The 24,143-nt window shown below is 34.1% G+C and overlaps 1 protein-coding gene across 10 annotated transcripts in view; it reads left to right on the top strand.

The window, feature by feature from the left end:
* The window catches only part of WDR27 (WD repeat domain 27), a 292,990-nt gene that overhangs the window by 183,839 nt on the left and 85,008 nt on the right, over window positions 1-24,143 (top strand). The window contains exon 24 of one of the 10 annotated variants that reach the window (XM_074188079.1): window positions 1,463-3,482. The exons of 8 other annotated variants lie outside the window; for them this stretch is intronic. In XM_074188079.1, the coding sequence (XP_074044180.1) occupies window positions 1,463-1,489 (27 nt within the window). In that variant the 3' untranslated portion in view covers window positions 1,490-3,482. Of the gene's footprint in view, window positions 1-1,369; window positions 1,435-1,462; window positions 3,483-24,143 lie in introns of those variants that run through there. One more of the 10 variants, XM_074188078.1, reaches the window with a different exon arrangement.

Raw genomic sequence — 24,143 nt, 5'->3', positions numbered from 1 at the left:
AGCAGTAATAGTAATAGTAGTAGTAGTAGTAATTAGTAGTAGTTGTAGTAGTAATAGTAGTAGTAGTAATGTTATTGTATTCACAGTATTAGTACTTGACAGTATTTGTAGTATTTTAATTGTTGCTTAGTTGTTTAGTAGTTTAGTTAGTTTTTTTGGCAAAGATACTAGAGTAGTTTGCCAATTCCTTTTCCAGCTCATTTTTCAGATGAGGAACCAGAGGCAAATAGAATTTAAATGACTTGCTCAGGGCTTCACAATTAGTAAGTGTCTGAGGCATGATTTAAGCTCAGGTCTTCCTAACTCCAAGTACAACAGTACTCTATCCATTGTGTTACCTATCCCTCCCTACCATAATGTTCTATTTTTGTTTTTCCACTCCTTAGTTAATGCATGTCATTTTTTTGCTGCCTCAAAAGTCCTAATATTTCATATAGTATTTATATTTTATGAATTTTATTTTATTTTGGACACTAATTTAATTTTATGTTAATTTGCACTTTAATTTTAAAACAGAAACCTAGTAACAGTGCTCAAAAATATGACTTCCATTGATATGGGAGGAAAAGTAAATTCAAATTCCTTCTCATTTTAAGTTATTAAAAACATGACTATGTAGTGTCATAGAATCCTCAGTCTAGAAACAAACCATTTAATTGAATCTTCTCATTTTGAGTTTTTTTTTTTTTTGCAAGGCAAATGGGGTTAAGTGGCTTGCCCAAGGCCACACAGCTAGGTGATTATTAAGTGTCTGAGACCGGATTTGAACCCAGGTACTCCTGACTCCAGGGCCGGTACTTTATCCACTGTGCCACCTAGCCACCCCTGATCTTCTCATTTTTTAAAAGAAAATTGAGTGCAGGGATTGTGAATTACCCAAGGTCATACATTTAGAGATCATCAGTGGGAAGATTTGAATCTTGTGCATTTGGTTTTCATCTCCAGGAATATGAGGTCTATAGATCATCCCTGTCCTGAACTGCTTTCCTAGAAATCATTACTGAGGGGCAGCAAGGTGACACAGTGGAAAGAGTGCTAGCCCTGGAGATAAGACTCTCACCTCAGACACTTATTAAGTGTGTGACTCTGGGGAAGTCACCTAATCCTGTTTGCCTTAAAAAATCACTAGTGAATAGCACCACTGGCATCTCCAACTCTATATATCCAAAACAGAATACATAATTTTCCTCCCTACCTTTTGCTGTCACATTGCCCCTTTACATTTTATTATTTCATCCATCTTTCTAGTCATTTAGGTTCACCTTAGGACTATCTTTGACTGCAAAATTCATGTTTCTAAAACACAGCTCAGAACTTGTCATTTTTTTTGCTCAAAAATTTCCTGTGACTTCTCTGTTATTTCTTCTAGGATAAAATACAGACTCAGAATCATAGAGTGATGACAGAATTTTAAAGATGTTAGGGATCTCATTAACCATCTGGTTCAATTTATTCCCAAAAGGGATTCCGGCAATCACATCTCCAGTAAGTGGTCATCCAGCTTCCTCTGTAAGAGGAACTCACCATCCCTTGAGACAGCTCCTTCCATTTTGAACTGCTCTGTTAGAAGGAATTTCAAGACAGCAAGCAAGCCTAAATTGTTCTTTTAGCTACTTCTACATGTCACTCCTAGTTCTGTCCTATTGGACAAAATATATTAATTATAATTTCTCTTCTAAATGAGAATTCATAATAAACTGGAACATTGCTATCATTTTCTCTTCTGAAGGGTAAATATTCCAAATTTTCTAAACCATGCCTCTTATGAAATAGACTCCAGACTCTTCCTAATCCTAATTGTCCTCTTCTAGACCCTCCTAATATCCTATTTAGATGATAGGGCCTGGAAATTAACACCATAGTCCAAATAAAGTCTGAAGACAGAGATCTCCTTATTCCTGGAAGAAAGTCTCTTTTTATTCTTTTTAAAAATTTTTTTATTAAGGTTTTATTTATTTTGAGTTTTACAATTTTTTCCCCGATCTTGCTTCCCTCCCCCCACCTCCCACAGAAGGCAGTTTGTTAGTTTTTACATCATTCCCATAGTATGCATTGATCTAAGTTGAACGTAATGAGAGAGAAATCATATCCTTAAGGAAGAAACATATAGTATGAGATATAGCAGAATTACATAGACAACTTTTTAAAAATTAAATTAAAGGTACATACATAGAAAGTCTTTTGTCTTTGTTCAAACTCTACAGTTATTTCTCAGGATACAGATGGTATTCTCCATCACAGATATCCGAAAACTGTGCCTGATTGTTGCCCTGTTGGTATGAGCAAGTCCATTAAGGTTGATCATCACCCCCATGTTGCTGTTAGGATGTACAATGTTCTTCTGGTTCTGATCATCTTGCTCAGCATCAGTTCATGCAAATCCTTCCAGGATTCCCTGAATTCCCATCCCTCCTGTTTTCTAATAGAACAATAGTGTTCCATCATATACATATACCACAGTTTGTTAAGCCATTCCCCAATTGATGGACATTCCTTAAGTTTCCATTTCTTTACCACTACAAACAGAGCTGCTATTAACATTTTTGTACAGGTGATATTTTTACCTTTTTCATCATCTCTTCAGGGTAGAGACCAAGTAGTGGCATTGCTAGATCAAATGGTATGCATATTTTTATTACTCTTTGTGCTAAGTTCAAATTGCTCTCTAGACAGGTTGGATGAGTTCATAGCTCCACCAACAATGCATTAGTGTCCCAGATTTCCCACGTCCCTTCCAACATTGATCATTGTCCTGCCTGGTCATATTGGCCGGTCTGAGAGGTGTGAGGTGGTACCTCAGAGATGTTTTAATTTGCATTTCTCTAATAAGTAGTAATTTGGAGCAATTTTTCATATACTACGGATTGCTTTGATTTCCTCAACTGTAAATTGCCTTTGCATAACCTTTGACCACTTGTCAATTGGGGGAATGGCTTGCCTTTTTTTTTTTTTAAATTTGACTCAGTTCTCTGTATATTTTAGAGATGAGTCCTTTGTCAGAAACACTAGTCGTAAAAATTGTTTCCCAATTTACTGCATTTCTTTTGATCTTGGTTACAGTGGTTTTCTCTGTGTAAAAGCTTTTTAATTTAATGTAAACAGAATTATCTAGTTTGTTTTTAATGGTGTTCTCCATCTCTTCCTTGGTCATAAATTGCTTCCCTTTCCATAGATCTGACAGGTAAATTAGTCCTTGATCTTTTAGTTTGCTTATAATATTGTTTTTTATGTCTAGATCCTATATCCATTTTGATCTTATCTTGGTTAGGATGTGAGGTGTTAGTCTAATCTAAGTTTCTTCCATACTAAGTTCCAATTTTCCCAGCAGTTTTTTTTTTATCAAAGATAGAGTTTTTATCCCAATAGATGGACTCTTTGGGTTTATCAAACAGCAGATTACTATAATCATTTCCCGCTATTGCACCTAGTCTATCCCACTGATCCACCACTCTATTTCTTAGCCAATACCTAAGAGTTTTGATGACTGATGCTTTATAATATAATTTTATATATGGTAAGGCTAAGTCATCTTCTTTTGTACTTTTTTCATTAAATCTCTGGAGATTCTCAATTTTTTATTTCTCCATATGAATTTACTTACAATTTTTTTCTAACTCATTAAAGTAATTTTTGGAATTTTAATTGGTAGGGCACTAAACAAATAGTTTAATTTTGGTAGAATTGTCTTTTCTATTATATTTGCTCAGCCTATCCATGAGCAGTTGATATTTTTCCACTTATTTAAGTCTGATTTTATTTGTGTGAGAAGTGTTTTGTAATTGCTTTCAAAAAGTTTCTGAGTCTGCCTTGACAGGTAGACTCCCAAGTATTTTATGTTGTCTTCAGTTACTTTGAATGGAATTTATCTTTCTAACTCTTTCTGCTGTATCTTGCTAATCATATATAGAAATGTTGAGGATTTATGAGGGTTTGTTTTATATCATGGGCTCTGCTAAAGTTGCTAATTGTTTCTAGTAGTTTTTTAGATGATTTCTTGGGATTCTCTAGGTAGACCATCATGTCATCTGCAAAGAGTGAGAGTTTTGTCTCTTCCTTTCCAATTCTAATTCCTTCAATTTCTTTTTCTTCTCTAATTGCTGAAGCTAACATTTCTAATACGATATTGAATAGTAGTGGTGATAGTGGGCACCCTTGTTTCACCCCTGATCTTATTGGGAATGCCTCTAGTTTATCCCCATTGCATATAATGCTTGTTGATGGTTTCAGATAGGTACTGCTTATCATTCTAAGCAACAATCCATATATTTCTATGCTCTCTAATGTTTTTGGTAGGAATGAGTGCTGTATTTTGTCAAAAGCCCTTTCAGCATCTATTGATATAATCATATGATTTCTGATAGATTTGCTATTGATATAATTAATTATACTGACAGATTTCCTAATATTGAACCAATCCTGCATTCCTGGGATAAATCCTACTTGGTCATAAATATATTATCTGAGTGATAACTTGTTGTAGTTAGTTTTTTTTGCTTGTTATTATTTTATTTTATTTTTTGCAAGGCAATGGGGTTAAATGGCTTGCTGAAGGCCACACAGCTAGGTAATTATTAAGTGTCTGAGGACGGATTTGAACTCAGATACTCCTGACTCCAGGGCCGGTGCTCTATCCACTGCGCCACCTAGCCACCCTGTGTTGTAGTTGTTTTACTAAGATTTATTTAAGATTTTTGCATCTATATTCATCAGGGAGATAGGTCTATAATTTTCTTTCCTTGTTTTAACTCTTCCTGGTTTAGGTATCAGTGACATATTTATGTTATAGAAAGAGTTAGGCAGAGTTCTGTTTTCATCTTTTTCCAGAGAGTTTATATAGAAATGGAACCAGTTATTCCTTAAATGTTTGATAGAATTCACTTGTGAATCCATCTGGTCCTGGAGATTTTTTCTTAGGGAGTTCAATAATGGCTTGTTGAATTTCATTTTCTGAGATAGGGTTATTTAGGTATTTAATTTCCTCTTTATTTAACATGAACAACTTATATTTTGTAAATATTCATCCATTTCGTTTAGATTATCAAATTTATTGGCATGGAGTTGGGCAAAATAATTCTAAATTATTACTTTAATTTCCTCCTCCTTGGTGGTGAATTCACCTTTTTCATTTATGATACTAGCAGTTTTGTTTTCTTCTTTCTTTTTTTTTAATCAAATTGACCAGAGGTTTATCAATTTTATTTATTTTTTTCTGTAAAACAGCTCTTGGTTTTATTAGTTCAATTGTTTTCTTGCTTTCGATTTTATTAGTTTCTTCTTTAATTTTTAGAGTTTCTAATATGATATTTAACTGGGGTATTTTTAATTTGTTATTTCTCTAATTTTTTTAGTTATCTTTTTATTCTTAATTGACATTCAAAATATTCCAAAATCATTTGTATTTCCAAACCAACTTCACATTATTCTCTATCTTTAATTCTCTTTCAGAGATCATGTCTCCTTCCTCTATACATTTGCATAGATCAGTCCCCCTATGTCTGGAATGCTCCATTTCAACACCTTGATCTCTTAGAAATCTGACTTCAAGACTTAGTTTAAAAGTGCCACTTCTTGCAAAAGGCCTTTTTGACTAGGATGCTCCATTCCAAATTGCTTCATAATTATTTTATATCTATTTTGAAATTATCAGCTTTTACCCTGTTTGTAGACTGCAAGTTCCCTGAGGATAAAGATTTTCATTTTTGTCTTTATGTCCTCATAGTTCCTGGCAACTAGAAATTAGGTTGATTTGAATTCTGTCTAGCAGGATCTAGCTTTAACTGTCTCTTGACTGAGACAAAGACAAGCTTTTCCTTCTAAGTTTCGTGTTTATGGCATCTGCTTCCATTCTCACCTTTGGCAAAGTAGAGAAGGGAAAGTCAAAATATCACGATGGAGCTAAGTTTTCTAGTCATTCTGATTCATTCCTAGTAGCTTGTCCATTTCTTGATAATTTTTAGGCATTTAATGCTATTTAAAATTTAGTTAAATTGACATTAAGAATGGGCTTGGCAGTGACCATTATAGCTCTTTTTTTTTGCAAGGCAGTGGGGTTAAGTGACTTGTCCAAGGTCACAGAGCTAAAGGTCAGATTTGAACTCAGGTCTTCCTGACTCAGGGCTGGTGGTTTATCCACTATGCTAATAGCTGGCCCTTTAACTTAATTTTTAAATGATTTTTGATGTTTGTCCTTTGTTATCAAAGAAGAACAGGACATCAGAGAGATGATGCCATGACAAGCACATGATTTGAATGAGGGGGTGCTAGATTAAGTCACCAGACTCACTTTCTCCTCTGGAACCTCCGGGGTCCAGTGGCCAGATATGAATCAGGATGACTGGAGATGGTCCTGGATGTGGGGCAATCAGAATCAAGTGACAAGTTCACACAGCTACTAAGTGTCAAATGTCTGAAACTGGATTTGAATTCCTGTCCTCCTGACTCCAAGGCCAGTGCTCTATCCTCTGCACCACCCAATGTAAAAGGATAGGACATTCCACAATGTTCCTTGCCTAAAATAAAATCCTTTTTTTAAAGGAGGTTAATTATTTTAGGTACCTTATGTTTGTATATCTAATTATTGTAATTCTAAATGAAGGGTTTTCTTTGCAAGGAAAGAGAATACTGATCAAATTTATCTTTCTGCTTACTTCATTGATGTTTATGCAGTCTTTAGTTGCAGCATTTACTGTACTATACATTATAGAGCTTAAAAGCTGCATATGTAACCTCATGAGAACAAGAACTGAGATAAAACAAAATGAGAAGATTAGTTAAACTTTTATATCTTTGTGTTTATATCCATACAAAGTTTTCATTGCTGGTTTCTTTTAGTTTGATGAAGTATTAAAGGATGCTGTTTATAGTTTATAATCTATGAAAATTTGAAACAGACCATCCAGATGTGGATATTGACATTGCTGTTTTTAGGTGCTGAATAAAGACAAGGAAAATCCAATAAAAAATGTATGCAAGTGATTCACAAGTGAGTTGCAATTGATTAAAATATTTTAAAGTTTTGATTAGCAAATATAAACTAAACCTTGGAAAATTATTTTTAATTTATTCATCTTAGAAAGCTACATAACAAACTAGTAGATTTTTTGAGTTGAAAAATTGATTGCAGCTTCCTTTAGAAGGCATAATTTATTTGGAGTGTAAGGTATGACTTCAGAAAGGACAGGACTTAGGAAGATTAGGGAAAAAGTAATGATATATACAAGAAATAGGACAAATGAGCTAAAGTTGAATTAGAGATGTGATATTGATACTTTTTAATAGTATGTTTTTATTTTTCATAAATTATTTTCTAATAGAATTTATGTTCCTTCAAAGATACATGTGATTATTTATACACATATATATATGTATATATGCTATAGATATATTTCAGAGCATGAGAATTAGTGCTCATTTGGTGTAAATATCTGACTTTCTTGTTGTAATCTATAAATATTTTTTGAAGAATTTAGGTAAAAGATATTAAATCAAAGTATTCCAAGATGAGTGAGTAGTGGCAAGAAAACAGTATCCACCACAGTTGTCATTAATATGGCAGTTGCTATAGAGTTGCTTGGTGCCAAGGGACAAAAGCAGGCAGGGGCTCAACTTCTAGGCTGGCTTACCTAATACTGTTGTTGAGCTAATTATCCTTGAAGGGAGATGAGACAGAGGAACGATGGAGACTTCTGTTTGACTCATCCTGATAGCTTTGACGTTCCTTGTTTCTGGATGGCTTTCTCTGTGTGTTTCTTGTGTCCTCTTTTTCACTTTAGTCGGCCTTATGTGTCAGGCTATTCTGGAAGCTGGAAAGGATTGGTAGTGATGCCCGAGTTGCCAGATCAGTAAGAGATATGTTCATTCTCTGTTCTCTTGTGTGTATTTGTGAATCTAGTCAGAAGAGTTGTAAATCACTTTTAGTTCTAATTTTCCAACAGAAGAAAATGAAAAACCAGCAATTAAGAGTCAAAATCCTAAACTATTTATTTGAGTTGGAGAATACTATTTATTTATTTATTGGTGTTGTAGAATACTATTAAGTAAATCCTTACATATTAAAGTTCCTTGTGTCTTGAATAACCTTTAATTTTTCATCATTTGATCGTTCTAGTGAAATGTAAAGAGCAGTGCCTAGTAATTTGGGATTTCATTCTGGTTTCATTTCTGTCTTTATCATCTTGATCATTCCTTAGCAATTTTGAATCTCATTTTCCTCCTAGGTAAATTCAGTAAGAGCATCTTCCTGACCTTAGCAATAGGATTGTTATATTATGATAAATTCTGTCTGTAATGTGGTATTATATTATTATAACTCAAACCATCACCTGCATTCCAAATGTGAATAAGACAATAGAATGAAGTAGGTAGGTGGGTTGTTGTCTTGTGTGTTTAAAGAGGATCATGTTGTCATAATTCCATGATTCCATGTTTTTTAAAATAAGGAAATGTTGTGCAAAGACATCCTTCTCATTGCCTTTTCCAGAACATTTCACCCCTTGGCCTGATTTGATAGAAAACAGGACTTCTGGGGTTGTCTGAATGCTGTGAGAGACCTTGGTCTTAGGAATATGAGTTCCCTCCTGTATCAGTGAGGCATCACAGCACTCCAGTACCTCCAGGAATAACACCAATACGGTGAATTCTGGTGACAATCTTGTGGCAATAGGGTACAGATTACCTGTCTCGTAATGATCTAATCTTCAGGATGGAACATTTGTATGTTATATAGCTATCCGTTTCTTGATGGTCTAATGTTTGTAAGGTTATTGAATTGTTCTACTCATCTCTGCAACCATACTCTCCTAAGAACCCAAAGATTTTGGTTTCCTGGAAGCTGTGTGGTGGGTCATAGTAATAACTGATTTAGAGTTAGAATCGGCTTTATGAAGCATTCTTCACTTTGTCATTCAGAGACCTGGGCAGAAATCACATAGCATCAACTCCCACTGCATGCCCTTGCAATGTTTTGTTTTAATTAAATAGTTGGATTTTTTTCAGTTCACCAAAATGCCGAACATTATTATGGAAGAATCACAATTATTATTTAATGACATAACATTTTTAATCAAATATTCCAAAATTCTTAAAAGCTTTTTATTTGTTAATAAAAAAAAATCTTTGGCAGTGAGGTTGTGTTACATAATCTTAATCCTTTGGTGGGCAAATATTTAGTGATGGGAAAATTTTATCAATATTTTCTATAGTTGTAAAATTCTTAATTACTTGATATAATTTGGTTCCATAAACAAAAAACATGTTCTTTAGATAAATGTTGTCCATCGGTAGTATATATAGCAAGATAAAAAATAATAAATATCTCTCTTTCAAGTCAATTATAGCCAACAGTTTTATATTTTTGAGGAAGGTCAAAAGGAAATCTCATTGATTCATTCCTAGGACTGCCTCTTTTTAGGCATCAGTCTGATTCTAGCAGTCCCCCTTGCATGTGAATTCAGTTATGTGGTCATGAACCCCTCTGATAGAAGAATTTAATCATAAAATTGCCAATGTTACTCAATTGTGGAAAGCTGGACTTATATTTGCTTTTGAGGAAAATCTATGTTTGCTGACTAATTTTAAGCTATCTACCACATTATTCCACATCTCTTCAACACCCCAGCACTACCACCCCCAACCTGTCTCCACAAACACCTGGAAAGTTGAATTAAACAACTGGGAAAAATCCATTCATAAGTCCCCTTTTAATCAATATCTTTTTGTGTCAGCATTGAGTTTCGACTGTTATTATATCATTTTTGCTAGTCAGTAATGACTTCATTTTCTGAAGATCTTTCAGTCTCATTAATGTTGTTGGAGATCCAACAACAACAAGAATCGTGTTTTTAAAATGTTATGAGAGCTACTTTTGTGGAACTTTCATTTTCTCCTTTAACAAAATTTCCAATTTTTGTTCTTCCAAAGTTCAGTGAATGGAGCTTCTAAAGGTGGAGGAACAAATTCCACAATTCAGTGTTTTGCACACAGTAAAGGATCAACAAATTTTTATAATGACTTCATGAAAGAATGGAAAATTAATTGAATATGGGGTTTGTTCCTCCACCTTCTAGATCACTGCTTTTCCTTCACAAAAGACTCAAAAATGACTAAAGGAAAAGATTGGATCAAGATGAACAAGTAACAGTGACAGGAGGGTTTATTAATAGATATGGAATAAAATCAAATTCTCAGCAAATAAATAAATGGGTGACTGAGGTGATTTGGGAAGAGGATTTGGGGAGAAAATAGTAGTTTAGAAAGATGAAAGCTTGTCTATTGAGTTTTAAGTCATGTTTTAATATGGTTTAAGAAAGTACAAAATATTTGAAAATGTTTAATACTTTTTAAATTTTAAGTAGTTTTAAATAATTCTTTGAAAAGGCATCACCAGTAATATAGAGGATTAAATTCACAAAGATAATTAATTAATTTAAATGTGAAAACTCATTTAAATATTTTAGTGAATTAGATTAAAGCAGAACAAAGAATATTTTGTCAAAATAGATTTTAAATTAAATAATTATATTTCAGTGGAAGGAATATACCAAAAGAGTTCCAATAAGTAATGTGATTCAAAAATAAGTTCCAAATAGCTTTTCCATGAGAATTCTAATATTTCCATTTTGATGAGAATTCTAATATGTTCCTTCATTAGCAAGGTTCACCATCAGATAGAGTTAATTTTCCATTCTTTCCATGAAGTCATTATAAAAACTTGTTGAGCCTGTATTGTGTGCAATGAATTGAATTGTATATTGAATATTTCCTCTGATCCCTGTGAGGAGCCTTCCATCTCTGACTGCTCTGGTTTCTGGTGGGAAGGCTTTGTGGGACACAACTTCCATCTGCACCAGTTCAAATTCTCCCTGCCCTTCTCTTTGATCTCAGACTTTCTATTTCCTGTTGAACCTATTCTTTTGAGGGACAAGGAAAGGGAAAGTCAATGGGGAGCAGAGCATCCACCTCCTGCTGTGCTGTCTCCAGCCTAATCTCCAGTCTTTGAAGGGAAAAGGACTAGTAAAATAGGCCTCTGATCTGACCAAAGGACTTGTTTTCTCTTTCATGCTCTGCTTATCTCTCACCTGATCTCCAGCTTCATTTGGGAAGAGTGAGTGAGTGATACCTTCCATTCAATGATGAACACTGTCACATCTTGTGCTCTATACATTTCAGTGATGTCAAATCCCTGTAAGACATCATTAAAATTTCAATCAAATGTCACTCACCCTTCTGACTATGCTTTCTAGAATGTCTGTCTCACAGGGCAACAAACTCTCCTTTATCCAAAATATTTTCTTCTCCCATGTATTCCATCTTAAATAAGTTACTGAAACTTGGCTAGTTCATGATGCCAAAAATGCTTTAGTTATCCTTTCCAGTATTTTTCTTTTTGATCTCTGGTCAAGTTGGGGAGTTGGAAGACTTCTTGTGCTCCACTGCCCCTTCCAGGTTATCTTTTTGTTTCTTCACTTCAAGTTCATGCAATTCATATCTATCACACAAATAAAATCTTAGTAGCTATTGTCTACAGTTGTCCAGGTCACTATCCTTCCTTCATTAATGAGTTTGGTACTTGGTTCTCAGTTTTTCTCTTCATTCCTCCTTCAGTTCTCATTCTAACGGAATTTAACATATATATATGTGTGTGTGTGTGTGTGTGTGTGTGTGTGTGTGTGTGTGTGTGTGTGTGTATGTGTGTATATATTTGTATGTATGTATGTGTGTATATATAGACTCTCTCTTCACTATCCTAACCACTTAGTTCTCCAACGTATTCACTTCCCATGACCTATTCTTCCATCTCTACATCACCCACATACAGATGGTCACACCCTTGATCTTGCCATCACTCATAAACTCATCACCTCCATGTTCAAAAATTTTATGATCCCTTTATCTGACCATAATCTATTGGTTGTCCATCTATCCCTCTGCAATCCCTTACCAAACTCCATTACCACCTCTAAGCCCTTGTCACAATTTTCTCCCAAGCCATCCTTCCCTGGACTAGTTAATCTCTCTGCTTTTCTCCATTATGATCCCTCAATGAACCAGTTTAACTGTACAACTGACCTCTTCCTTTTTTTTTTTGGCTTTTTGCAAGTCTATGGGGTTAAGTGACTTGCTCAACATCACACAGCTAGGTAATTATTAAGTGGCTGAGGCTGGATTTGAGCTAGGTCCTCCTGACTCCAGGGCCAGTGCTCTATCCACTGTGCCACCCCACTGTCCCAACACTGGCCTCTTCTTTTGGGTCTTTACCTTTATCATATATCCAGTTGTATCTTGCCAAGTTTCAGCCTTCATCACCACTTTCATTCTTATACAGATACTGCTGAATGAAGGTGAAGAAAAATCACACTACAGTTCTGCCTGAGTAAATTTATATTAAACAATTTCACTGCTTCTAGGCAACCCTTCTATACTTGTCTTGTCGACTCATTATTCCATTCTCTTTTTCAAACCTTTTCATCCTTTTTCCAATGTACCATAGCTTCATTTCCCCTTACCCTCTCATCTGAGAACTTTTCAGAAAAAAAATTTACAGGAAAAAATGTGGCCATTCACCATGAACTCCTTTTTTCTCCTTTTCCTCATCTCCTTGCACTAATAGACTACCACTATTTTCTCCATCACCTCTGTCTCCCATGATAAAGTAACCTTACTTCTTACCAAGCTTTATTGTACTCCAGCACATGTTGATTCTACTCCAGCACATGCAATCTCATTCCATCCCATCGCCTCCAACAGATTGCCTCCCCTGTCACCCCAGCTGTGTCAATTATTTTTTATCTCTTCCTCTCTATTGACTCCCTCTGTACTGTCTACAAACAAGCTTATTTCTCTGCTGCCCTCAAAAACCCCTTATATAATCCTTCTATCCTCAGTCTTTTATATCTTGTCTGCCCTTTGTGGCTAAACTCCTTTAAAAGCTATCTACAATAAATGCTTTTACCTTCTTTCTTTCATTTACTCCTTAATCCTCTGCAATCTGACTTTTTATCTCATCATTCCACCCACCAAAATTCCTCTCTACAAAGTTACTAATGATCTCTTAGTTGCCAAATCCAATGACCTTTTCTCAATTCTCATCATCCTTGCCCTCTCTGCAGCCTTTGGTGCTGTTAATCACCCTTTTTTTGCTTCTTGCTGTGTATTCTATAGGCTTTTGGAACACCGCTCTCTCCTGGTGGTTCACTTACCTTACTTTTTCTCAGTCTTCTTTGGCAGTTTCTCATCCAAGTCATGTTGCTCCCTAATTGTAAAAATCCCAGTAGATTCTATTCTTGTTCCTTTTCTCTTTTCCCTTTATATTGCTTCACTCATGCTCACCATAGATTTGATTTTTACTTCTCTATTGATGATTCTCAGATCTGCTTATTCTGGTCTAACCTTTCTGTATTTTCACACCTCCACTGCCTTCCAGGCAGATCAAAATGATAACCAGACTTTTTTTGCAAGGCAATTGGGGTTAAGTGACTTGCCCAGAGCCATCCAACCAGGAAGTATTAAGTGTCTGAGACTGGTTTTGAACTCAGGTCCTTTTGACTCCAAGACCAGTGCTCTGTCTACTTCACTACCCAGCTGCCCCATCTAAACATGTCAAAATCTAAACACTTATTATCATTCCCATTAAACTTTTCCCCTATCACCCCCTATCTTCCCTATTATTGTTAAGGATTCAAAAAACTTTTGACAAATTAACAACATTGGACCAAACATAACCTGAAATTTAATATAAATATAAAATGCTGTACTTGGGATTAAAAAAATCATTGATAATTACAAAAAAAGGAAATTATAATGGGATAGCAATTTATTTGAAAAAGTCAACAAGAATTTATTAAGCATTTATCATATGTGGGATACTGACCTAAGTCAAGCACATAAAGCAAAAACAGTTTTTGTACTCAAAGAGCTTCCATTCTAATAGGAGGCAGCATACATATAAAATAACACATTAAAGATATTACAGAGTGAATGGAAAGTGTGTCAGGGAAGGGATTGGAATCTGTAGAACTGCAGTACATGGGTTTTCTCATCTTCAAGGAAGTTAGGAATTCTAAGAGAAGTCAGGTGGAAGAGCAATCCAGGCATGGTGGCCTATAGGATCCTTGGACCCTCATACCTCAGATGGTTTGTTCTACTGATAAACTTACAAGGTTGTAGACTTCAGTTGAATCTACTTCACCTGGATCCTTAGATATGTTTCAATTAATTTTGGATAGATGTAAACAGGCCTCCTCATCCCCCACTGATGAGAAACTTGCCTTCTCATACGCTTTTTGTATTTATCTTTCTAAGGATCTCCAAATAAAGAAAACTGGGGACCATCGCCTTGTTCTTTTAACATAATCAAGTAGTGGGGGGGTCACAGACATCTGAGAGAATGAGAGTGAGGCAGATGGGATGAGAGACAGAGATAGACAGTGAGACAAGAGAGACAGCAAAAGATTTTGAGAGAAAAAAAGGCAAAGAATTTTTAAAAAGTGGAAAGAATTCTCTTAATGGTCCACTTTTTGTTATTTTTTTTCATTGTTTTTTTTAGCCTCATGTTGAGGGCCCCGCCAACCCATGGCGGAGTAAGGAAAGAGTTACAGAGTTACAAGACTGAAGGCTGTCTAATAAATGAAGAGACGTGACTCTGAGGTGATAGAAATGAGAGTCTACTTTATTGAGCTGTGCACAGACTTATATAATGCAAAAAACCACAAGGTTTCTTCTTTATCTAATACCCTGAGAACAGAGAACTTCCCTTGGTCCCAGGCCATGCTGTATGTTCTGGCATATCAAGTACATCATAATTGCTTATCTTCCTGAAACACTGTATACTTAGAAAGTAACTGCTTAAGTTTCCTGGGATGGGGAACCAATCCAGGCTTAGAGAAGAGGCTCCTTCCACCGAGAGGGTCTATTCAACCATCATGGTCAGAGTCCCACTCACCTGCGGTCCTCAACACTCATATCTGTATCTCTATTTCTAGTTTTCTTGTGTCAAAATCTTCTACTCTGTATCCCCCTAGCTTTCTAGGTACTTGAATTAAGAGGGTTTAATGAAAGACTTTTTTTGCAGTACAAAAGACTGGTTGAGACTTGAAGGATGTCATGGAGGCCTTCAAATTATTTGGTAATGAATAGATGCAGGGATAGAATTTTTAAGTAGAAAAGTGGAGATTTTGGCATATTAATAGGCAGAAGAAAAGATCAAAGAGAAAGAGATAGCAAAGTCAACAAGGATGAATTATAACATTTAAGGGATTAGTAGTGAAATTATTTAGAGACATGTAAAAATAATGTGTCTACTAGTGTACAGAAGCAAGAAGCTTTATCTAAAGCAAATGAAATGAGATAAAGATATGATTACCAACTGATGACACTGCCTTAGTGTAAATATGAATAAGTGAAGGGAATACAGGAATGGTTTGGAGTGGTTGGGGAATAAGGACAAAAAGAAATGGTGATCAGGGCTATATCACAAATATTCCTATCTTCTTTCATTTATTATCATTAGATTTATGACAAATTAACTTTGGTATCTTAAATAGGACCCCTTTACATATTTAGGTTTCCATTGAGGTGTGAATGCCATTTTGAAGGATATCTTAACTGCTGCCATTCCTGTGGAATTTCCATGAGCCCTTGTCGACAATGCATAGACTGTGGATCAGAAGACAAATTTGTATGTGCTAAAATGAAATGTTATTTAAATATGAAATCATTAGGTGGATAAAGTGTTTGGGACTTATGTAAAACAACCTCTCTGTTGGGAAGGAATTGAACAAAATCATTTTCCAACCTGAATTTTGACTGTGAATATGAGACTATTTCATACACACACACACACACACACACACACACACACACACACACATATGGTTTTTGTTTTTTTAAATTTGACCTATGACTGAGAAGTATTGTATGCCTTTTTAATGCTTCTTGAAGTGGGAGTCTGAGTCTTTCAGAGCAAGTGATAAAAAAATTGGGGGAGGGTGAATAGTAATATCCACCATTGAATGATATGTGACTATAAATGTAAAGCCTGGGATTTAAATAACTGATCAGTAAAGTACCTTGGGTCAGGAACTCTAAATGTCAAAATAGTAATGAACTTTGCTATTACAAATATGAGGAGTAAGAAATGGTAGAACACTTTCTGAGAATCGAAAATTGTGATCCTTTTCTTCTGGAATTAGTCACCAAAAAGTTGAATTTCAGAGTTAGTCATCATACTTGTGTTCAAATCCTTTTTATAAATTTTAAAATTCTATGTAACTATATATTATTATTTGTTGGAGACACTAGGCCATACCTTGAGAACACTAGCCTAAAATAAAACACTCTTCGACCTTCAGGAGCTTCTATTGTGTCATGGGTTATTGGACAAAACAGAGATAACAGAGTAATGAGCTAAATGGATATTTGTATATGTTTTAAAATTATTGTGATTCTTTTTTTTTAATACATCTGGCCTTTATTCCACCACTGTGTCATTGTAGAGTTAACCCAGGACCAAGGGTAATATTGTATTTACCCTTGTTTCCACACCAAAAATTCAAGACCTAATGCCTTCTGCTTCTTGATGTTTATGCACAATACCTTTCTAGCACAAGAGAAGTTGCCAGTTTAGATTATGGTATTTAAGAAACCAGCATCACCTTATTGTAAGAAGACACAGGAGAAGGACTTTTGTGAAACTTTCAGGAGGATCATCAGCTGACCTAATATCTGGACTGGATGAGTAGGGATTAGTTAAGGCTTGGAGAACCAAGCAAATGACACTTTTGCTTCTGCCAGAAACTCAGAATTTTGATCCTTAGAGACCTCCACATACAGGAAGGTAGTATAAAGGAGGGTAGAGAGCAAGCAGTTTCTGTGTTTGTATGAGATTTGAATTCTTCTTGATGGAATTTTATTTCTTGTGTTGACTATCTTGATCCTTAGGAGTCTGAACTCACCAATTGCATTTACTTGCTTCTAAATGTTTGGGTTCACCTTCTTTACTTTAGGTCTCCTAGATAGCACAGTTGCTGCCTGCTCAACTTTGACTTTGCTAACCAACCCTTTGTCTGCATAGACTCTACAGAAATTGTCAGACCATACTCTTTCTTGGTTGGATTTCCAACCTGGTTCCTTCCATCAAACCCTGGCCCTCTGTAACTCAGTCCTCAATTTAGCAGAGAGGACCCTCCCTTGAACAAGAAATCCTTTAAATCTAATAACAAATAGTTTAAGATGAATAATGCAAAATAGTTTTTAAATACATGAGAGAGAGTGGGCAATGTAAGAAAGGTAATAAGCAAATATCAAAATCTCATAATAATTTGTAACAAGAAAGAGTATTATCCTTCTTTAAACTAAATGGTTTAAACTTTTCAGACTAATGTTATGTAAATACTTTTAGCTCAGGTGGTTGTTATTGCCCTTTGTAAAAAAAGACTTCTGCAAGTTTTTGATTAAATAGATTTTATATGGTTAAGGAAGTAATGCTAAAATAAAAACAAAATTGTAGGGGTGGCTAGGTGGCGCAGTGGATAAAGCACCGGCCCCGGAGTCAGGAGTACCTGGGTTCAAATCCGGTCTCAGACACTTGATAATCACCTAGCTGTGTGTCCTTGGGCAAGCCACTTAACCCCATTTGCCTGGCAAAAAAATTTGTAAATCTCATGAAAGAAACTCAGATCCAGAAGGATGGCTTAGAATTTGAGAGAATACTTTATTACAATTAAGTGTGCTGCCAATGACTTGCAGCTGTATGCCACATGAGCAAGTCTAAGTGGGATTTCAACTGTAAGAGACTGTTGGTTCTTTGTTCATTAGACAGCCAGGGGGCTTTGCAGTTAGTCATCTTTTCTATTAGTTTACATATTAAAGGAGGAGAATAAACTCAAGAACATTTAGCTTCTTAATGAAATAATGCAGACTCGCTTAGCCAAGAAGAGCTGCTGTTTCTGGGGAAAGCAGAATAGCCCAAAGAATTCATAAACCAAGAACTCAAGAGGGAAACCCCAGTAGAAAGCCTAGAATTGAAATTGAAACTGATGTTATAATATAAAAACATGAGATTTTATTTACTAGAGAAGCTAAAAATAGTACAAGAAAATGGAATAGGAGAAAGAAAGAATGACAAACTTGAAGGGAGAATTAGAAATAAATTTTAACAGTAGTTCTCACTAAGGAAAAGTGAAAATAACATGGTAAATTTAAATTGCATATTCATGGGAAAAAGTAGAAAAAGGAAATACCTTTTAAAATTATACTATATTCTATCATCAATATATAGAGGACCCTTTCTTTATATTGATATTTGTATATTCATATTATATTGCTATAGTGATATTATATTTATATTTGTAACAGGTGTCTTATTTAAATAGTAGTTTTCTGTATGTCATGAGTATAGATTTAAAACTGGGAAGAAAACATGATTAATGCAAATGGAAACCTTAAACTTAACACAAAGGTAAAAAGGAATTAATAGAAAATAAAATGACAGAAACAATGTCATATTGTCATAGTTATATATTTTTTCTTTTAAATTTCTGTAGTAGTTTTGATTTAATTGTTAAAGTCATTGGTGGTCTAGTTTTAAAGTTAATTTTCAGGATGTTAGGTGAAACCTTAGTTTTTTATTTGCATTTTTATTATTAATGATTTGGAACATTCTTTTTTATGATTGTTAATAGTTTTTGTTTCTTTTGAGGACAGTTTGTTCATATATTTTGATCACTTACTGAGGAATAGCTTGTGTTCTTACATATTTCTTATCAATTACTAGATGTCTTGAGTATTAGATCCTTTCAGAGATAAAATTTGTTACAGTTAATCTTTCTTGTCCCAGTTGCATTAATTTTGTTTATAAAAACCCTTTAATTTCATGTATTCAAAAAATATCTTTTTATCATTTCCAATCATCTTTATCTTTTCCTTGGTTAAGAATTCACCTCTATGTTTGTGGTTTGCTGAACCAGGTCTGGGTTATTTTATTCATTTATCAGTGATTCTTCTTTGTCTAGTCTGTTCTATTGATCTGCTCTTTTGTTTTTAAACTGTACTAAATAGTTTTAGTTATTACTGCTTTATATTATAATATTCATATATATATATATAAAATATATGTTCATACCTCTCATTACTATTTTCCCTTCATAGTCTAGATTTTGTTGTTTGCTCAAATGAAATATATATATATATATATATATATATTTTTTTTTAGGTTTTTTTTTCAAGTCAATGAGGTTAAGTGGCTTGCCCAAGGCCACACAACTAGGTAATTATTAAGTGTCTGAGACTGGATTTGAACCCAGGTACTCCTGACTCCAGGGCCAGTGCTTTATCCACTGCACCACCTAGCTGCCCAGATATGATTATTCTAATAGTTAATATATTAAATGATTTTCTCAAAATCATTAGTAAAGTGATAGAACTAGGATTTATAAGCTCTTAATTCAGATGACAAATCAGACCAAGTCACATATTTCTTAATTGTTTTAAGATAGACTATCTTTGTCTTAAAACACACTTTAGAGAATAAATGCAATATATATATTATAAAGGTTGCAATTCAAAAATATAGACAAAAATATCTAAAAAGGAATTTATTCACTTATTAAGAAAATAGAGGGCACTTTGTTAATTTCACCTGACCCACATGATATACAACTTGGGATATTGAAAGAACTGGCAGATGGGATTACTCTACAATTTTCATCAATTTTTTAAAAATTATGGAGAATCAGAAGGAGTAGCACAGCCTTGGAGAAAGGTATAGGCCAATGAACTTATCTTTGATTTATGGGTCTGAATGAGTCCTTGCCATGTATGATTTAATGGATTTTCTTGTTTTGCTACAGGATGACATAGCTTCTGAAGTCATTCCTAACTTGAAGATCTTGTGGTTCTTTGATATACCAAGAACATTATTTAGGGATAATTAGAGAGCATTATTCAGAGAAAATGTTTGCTGGTTAGACGTTTTCCATTAGACCAAGCAATTTTTGGTGCTAAATTAGTCCATAATTTCTCTGTGGCCTCAAAATAGGATTACTACCTTTCTCTCTACATCCTTCAGTTCCTCTGCAGCTACTTGAATTCAAATTTCTTAACAATTGTGAGGAAGATATAGATTTGAATCAAATATTAATACAAATATTTGCCCTTGCTTTTATTGTATACATGTTAATTTTATATATAGTTCATGGTCATGCTTGTGTTATCTATTATGATCTCCTTTACAGGATCTTTACAAGTCCTTAACAAGACTTGAAAAGAGATTTCTTGGCTATTTTGAAAGCTACCCCAAAGCAATCTCTATAATATACATGACACAGACTATGTGTTGTTATTCTGTCATTCAGTTGTGTGCGAATCTTCATGACCCCATAGACTATAGCACCTCAGTGCCGCCCATGGGATTTTTTTTGGGTAAAAATACTGCAGATGTTTGCCATTCCCTTCTCCAGTGAATTAAGGCAAATAGAGGTTAATTGACTTACTCAGGGTCAAACAGTAAGTGTTTGAGCCAGATTTGAACTTAGGTCTTTCTTAATCCAGACCCAGTCCTATTTTCTAAGCCACCTAATGGCCTCATTCACACACAGACACATAGACACACAGTCACACACACACACACACACACACACACACACTTATACATATGCCCACATATCTATCTTTTTCTTTCACATTTAATTACCAATTTTGCATTTCAGTTTCTTGTCTGTTTGCAGTTGTTTTAGGTTGCATAATGATTTGGTAATTTAATATGTTTAGACACAACCCATGGATAATATTAATATATTATATAGTACTAATCATAATATTACTTGAGTTTTTATACTAAAAGTTGAAAAACAATTTGATAACACATAACCCAACTATTTAGATCCCTTTTGCAAGGAAAAGAAAAGAATATATGAATTGTTAATAATGAAAGATAGCATTAGTATCTTTATTTTGTTATCTTAATAAGCCTATGTAGATTAACTCAACTATTAGAATTTTTTTCATACTCAATAAAAAACCCCAGCATACTACAACAAGTTATCAAGAACTATAACAAGTTATCAACAATGGAGATGAGTTGGCTTATACTTGAATGTGAAAAGTTTAGATTGCTTAGCAAACTTAATATTTTTGCAAAATCATATTATACTAAGATTCACTTAAAAGAAAACATAGTTTATGAAGAGTATCAGTCAATTTTGTTTCCTGGTTTTATTACTTTCTATATATTGGTGTTACTATTCTAAATGAAATTTGAATAGAGCAAATTTATTAAAAGCTTCACATTTCTTTCAAAACCTAATAAAGCAATCATAGTTTAGTTAAAGTTTCAAAGGAAAGAAATTTACATATTTTTTAAAAGTATGGTAAATGGTTCTTTATGAAGAGATACATAAAATGGTATGTGGCAACTCAGATTGTATTATTATTTTATCATTTTAACCCTATAACTTTTTTCTTTCTTATTTTTCTTTTTTTCTTTTTTGCAAAGCAATAGGGTTAAGTGGCTAAATGGGGTTAAGCCACACAGCTAGGTAATTATTAAGTGTCTGAGGCCAGATTTAAACTCAGGTACTCCTGACTCCAGGGCCGGTGCTCTATCCACTATGACACCTAGCCGCCCCAACCCTATATCTTTTAGTGAAAGTATTCAGAATAGTTAAATATATATCATGGAATTCAACTTTTAAAAATTTTAATTTTAATTTTTATCAATCTAGTTGATGAGAAGAGATACACAAATCAAACATAGCTTTTATTCACCATTTCCTTCATTGATCTCGTCTTCTACAAAAAGTTTGAGGACTCTTGCATTGTAATTTGATTATTTACATTCCAAAAAAGTTTGATTTACAAAAGGAATCAAATCTTTTAAGTGGGAAAATTTGGGATATGATGATGATGATGATGATGATGATGTTTATTCATTTTTTTAAGGTTTTTTTTTGCAAGACATTGGGGTTAAGTGGCTTAGTAGTGTTTGTGAGGGGAAACATGGTCAAAATTTCTGACAATATTGCATGAAAAAGAGGACGTGTCTGTGTGGTATTGCTATTATTTTGTAGAAATGCTTTCAGCAAATAGGACTTAAAGTTTCTAAGAAATTTAAGCAAATTGTAGACCAGGGTTGGAGCTGTTTTGTTTTTCTAGGACAAAAAAATTAATTTTTTTTGATGTACCTAAGTGGGATTACTAAGTGGAGCAGGATATCAGTCCCAAATTTTTTGAGGGATGATGTAAAATAAAGTTTCACCTTGATATAAAGATTTTACTTATACAAATTATTTTTACACTTAGGAAATAGCTTTTATATCAGCTTATTGTCTTGCACTCAGGGACTTGCATGAGCAATCACTTTAAGCCTTAGAAATGATTATGTTGTGATCTATTTTCTCCATCCCTTCCCACTTGTGATTTATGTATATTATCTCTGCCTTCTCTGTAGCAGGGAAGGAATTCTCTCGAGCTATAAAAAGAATTCCTGCATCCTTCACAATGAATCTAATTCATAAAATTGCTACTTGATTACAGGCCTACTGTGTTTCCATTTTCAAATTAGTGTCTGGCTTAGTAAAATTTTGTTAACACTAGAAGTAACTAGAGTTACTTCATAAGATACACTACAAAGCATTGACCAAGAAGCTAGGGATAAATGGATAATAAAAGCTATATAGTATAATATAATATAAAATAAAAGCAATATAATATAATAAATATAATATAAATCATATCATATCATATCATATCATATCATATCATATCATATCATATTATAGCTTTCGAGTTACATATGACCCAGATGTTATCAACTAGGCAGGGCTATGTTAGTTATCTGGTCCTATAAAAAACCATTGTCAGCAGGGCAAAGGTATATTCTGGCTACCAGTCACCCAGTGACACTTTATCTTCTATGTGCTTCCTCTAAATTCTTCTTTTATTTTTAATTAAAATTTTACTTTATTTTTCCAGTAACTTGATATGGTTGTTTTTCAGTATTCATCCATTTGCAAATTCGTGAGTTACACATTTTTCTACAACCCTTCTTTCCCTCCCACTTCCCCTTGGTATGAACAGTTTGGTAAAAATGTACATTTGCATATAACACATTTACATAATTGTCAATTTGTATTAGAGGAATTATATCTAAGATGAAATAAAGAAAACCATGAGATAGGAAGGAAAAAATAAGTTTTAAAAAAGTGAACATAATATGCATTCAAATTTTTTTTTCTCTGAATGTGGGTGGCATTATCCATAGCAGGTCTCTCAGGGTTGTTCTTGATCTCTGAACTGCTGAGAGGAACTTCATCCATCATAATTGTTAAGCTCACTGTGTTGTTAATGTGTACAATGTTCTCTTGGTTCTGCTCCCTTCACTCAGCATCAGATCATGTAATTCTTTCCATGTTTCTCTAAAGTCCTTTTTATGGAACAATATATATAACATTCATATAATATAACTTGTTTAGCCATTCCCCAATTGATGAACTTCCCCTTAATTTGCAATTCTTTGCCACTACATAAAAAGCTGCTGCAAACATTTTTGAATATATGAGACTTTACTAATTTTTTATGATTTTTTTTTGATATAAGCCTAGTATTGGTATTACTGGCTCAAAGGGTAGGATTAGTTTTATTTTTCTTTGGGCATAGTTCCAGATTGTTCTCCAGAATAAATGGATCAGTTCACAACTCCACCAACAGTACTTTAATATCTTAATTTTCCCACATCCTCTTTAACATTGCTCATTTACCTTTTGTGACATTGTATCCAATTTGATAAGTATGAAGTGGTACCATAAAACAGGTGGCACCTGTTTTAATTTTCATTTCTTTTATCAATAATATATTTTTTAATTTTTTTAGGGTTTTTTTGCAAGGCAAATGGGGTTAAGTGGCTTTCCCAAGGCCACACAGCTAGGTAATTATTAAGTGTCTGAGGCCAGATTTGAACCCAGGGACTCCTGACTCCAGGGCCAGTGCTTTATCCACTGTGCCACCTAACTGTCCCTATCAATAATAATTTTGAGCATTTTTCATATGATTATATATAGTTTTAATGTTTTCATTTGTAAACTCTCTATTCATATCCTTTGACCATTTATCAATTGAGCAACAGCTTGTAATCTTATAAATTTGATTCAGTT

The sequence above is a fragment of the Macrotis lagotis genome, chromosome 5 (genome assembly GCF_037893015.1).
Source record: "Macrotis lagotis isolate mMagLag1 chromosome 5, bilby.v1.9.chrom.fasta, whole genome shotgun sequence".
NCBI lineage: Eukaryota > Metazoa > Chordata > Mammalia > Peramelemorphia > Peramelidae > Macrotis > Macrotis lagotis.
The sequence above is the reverse complement of the archived record's forward strand: the minus strand, read 5'-3'. Positions and strand labels throughout refer to the sequence as shown.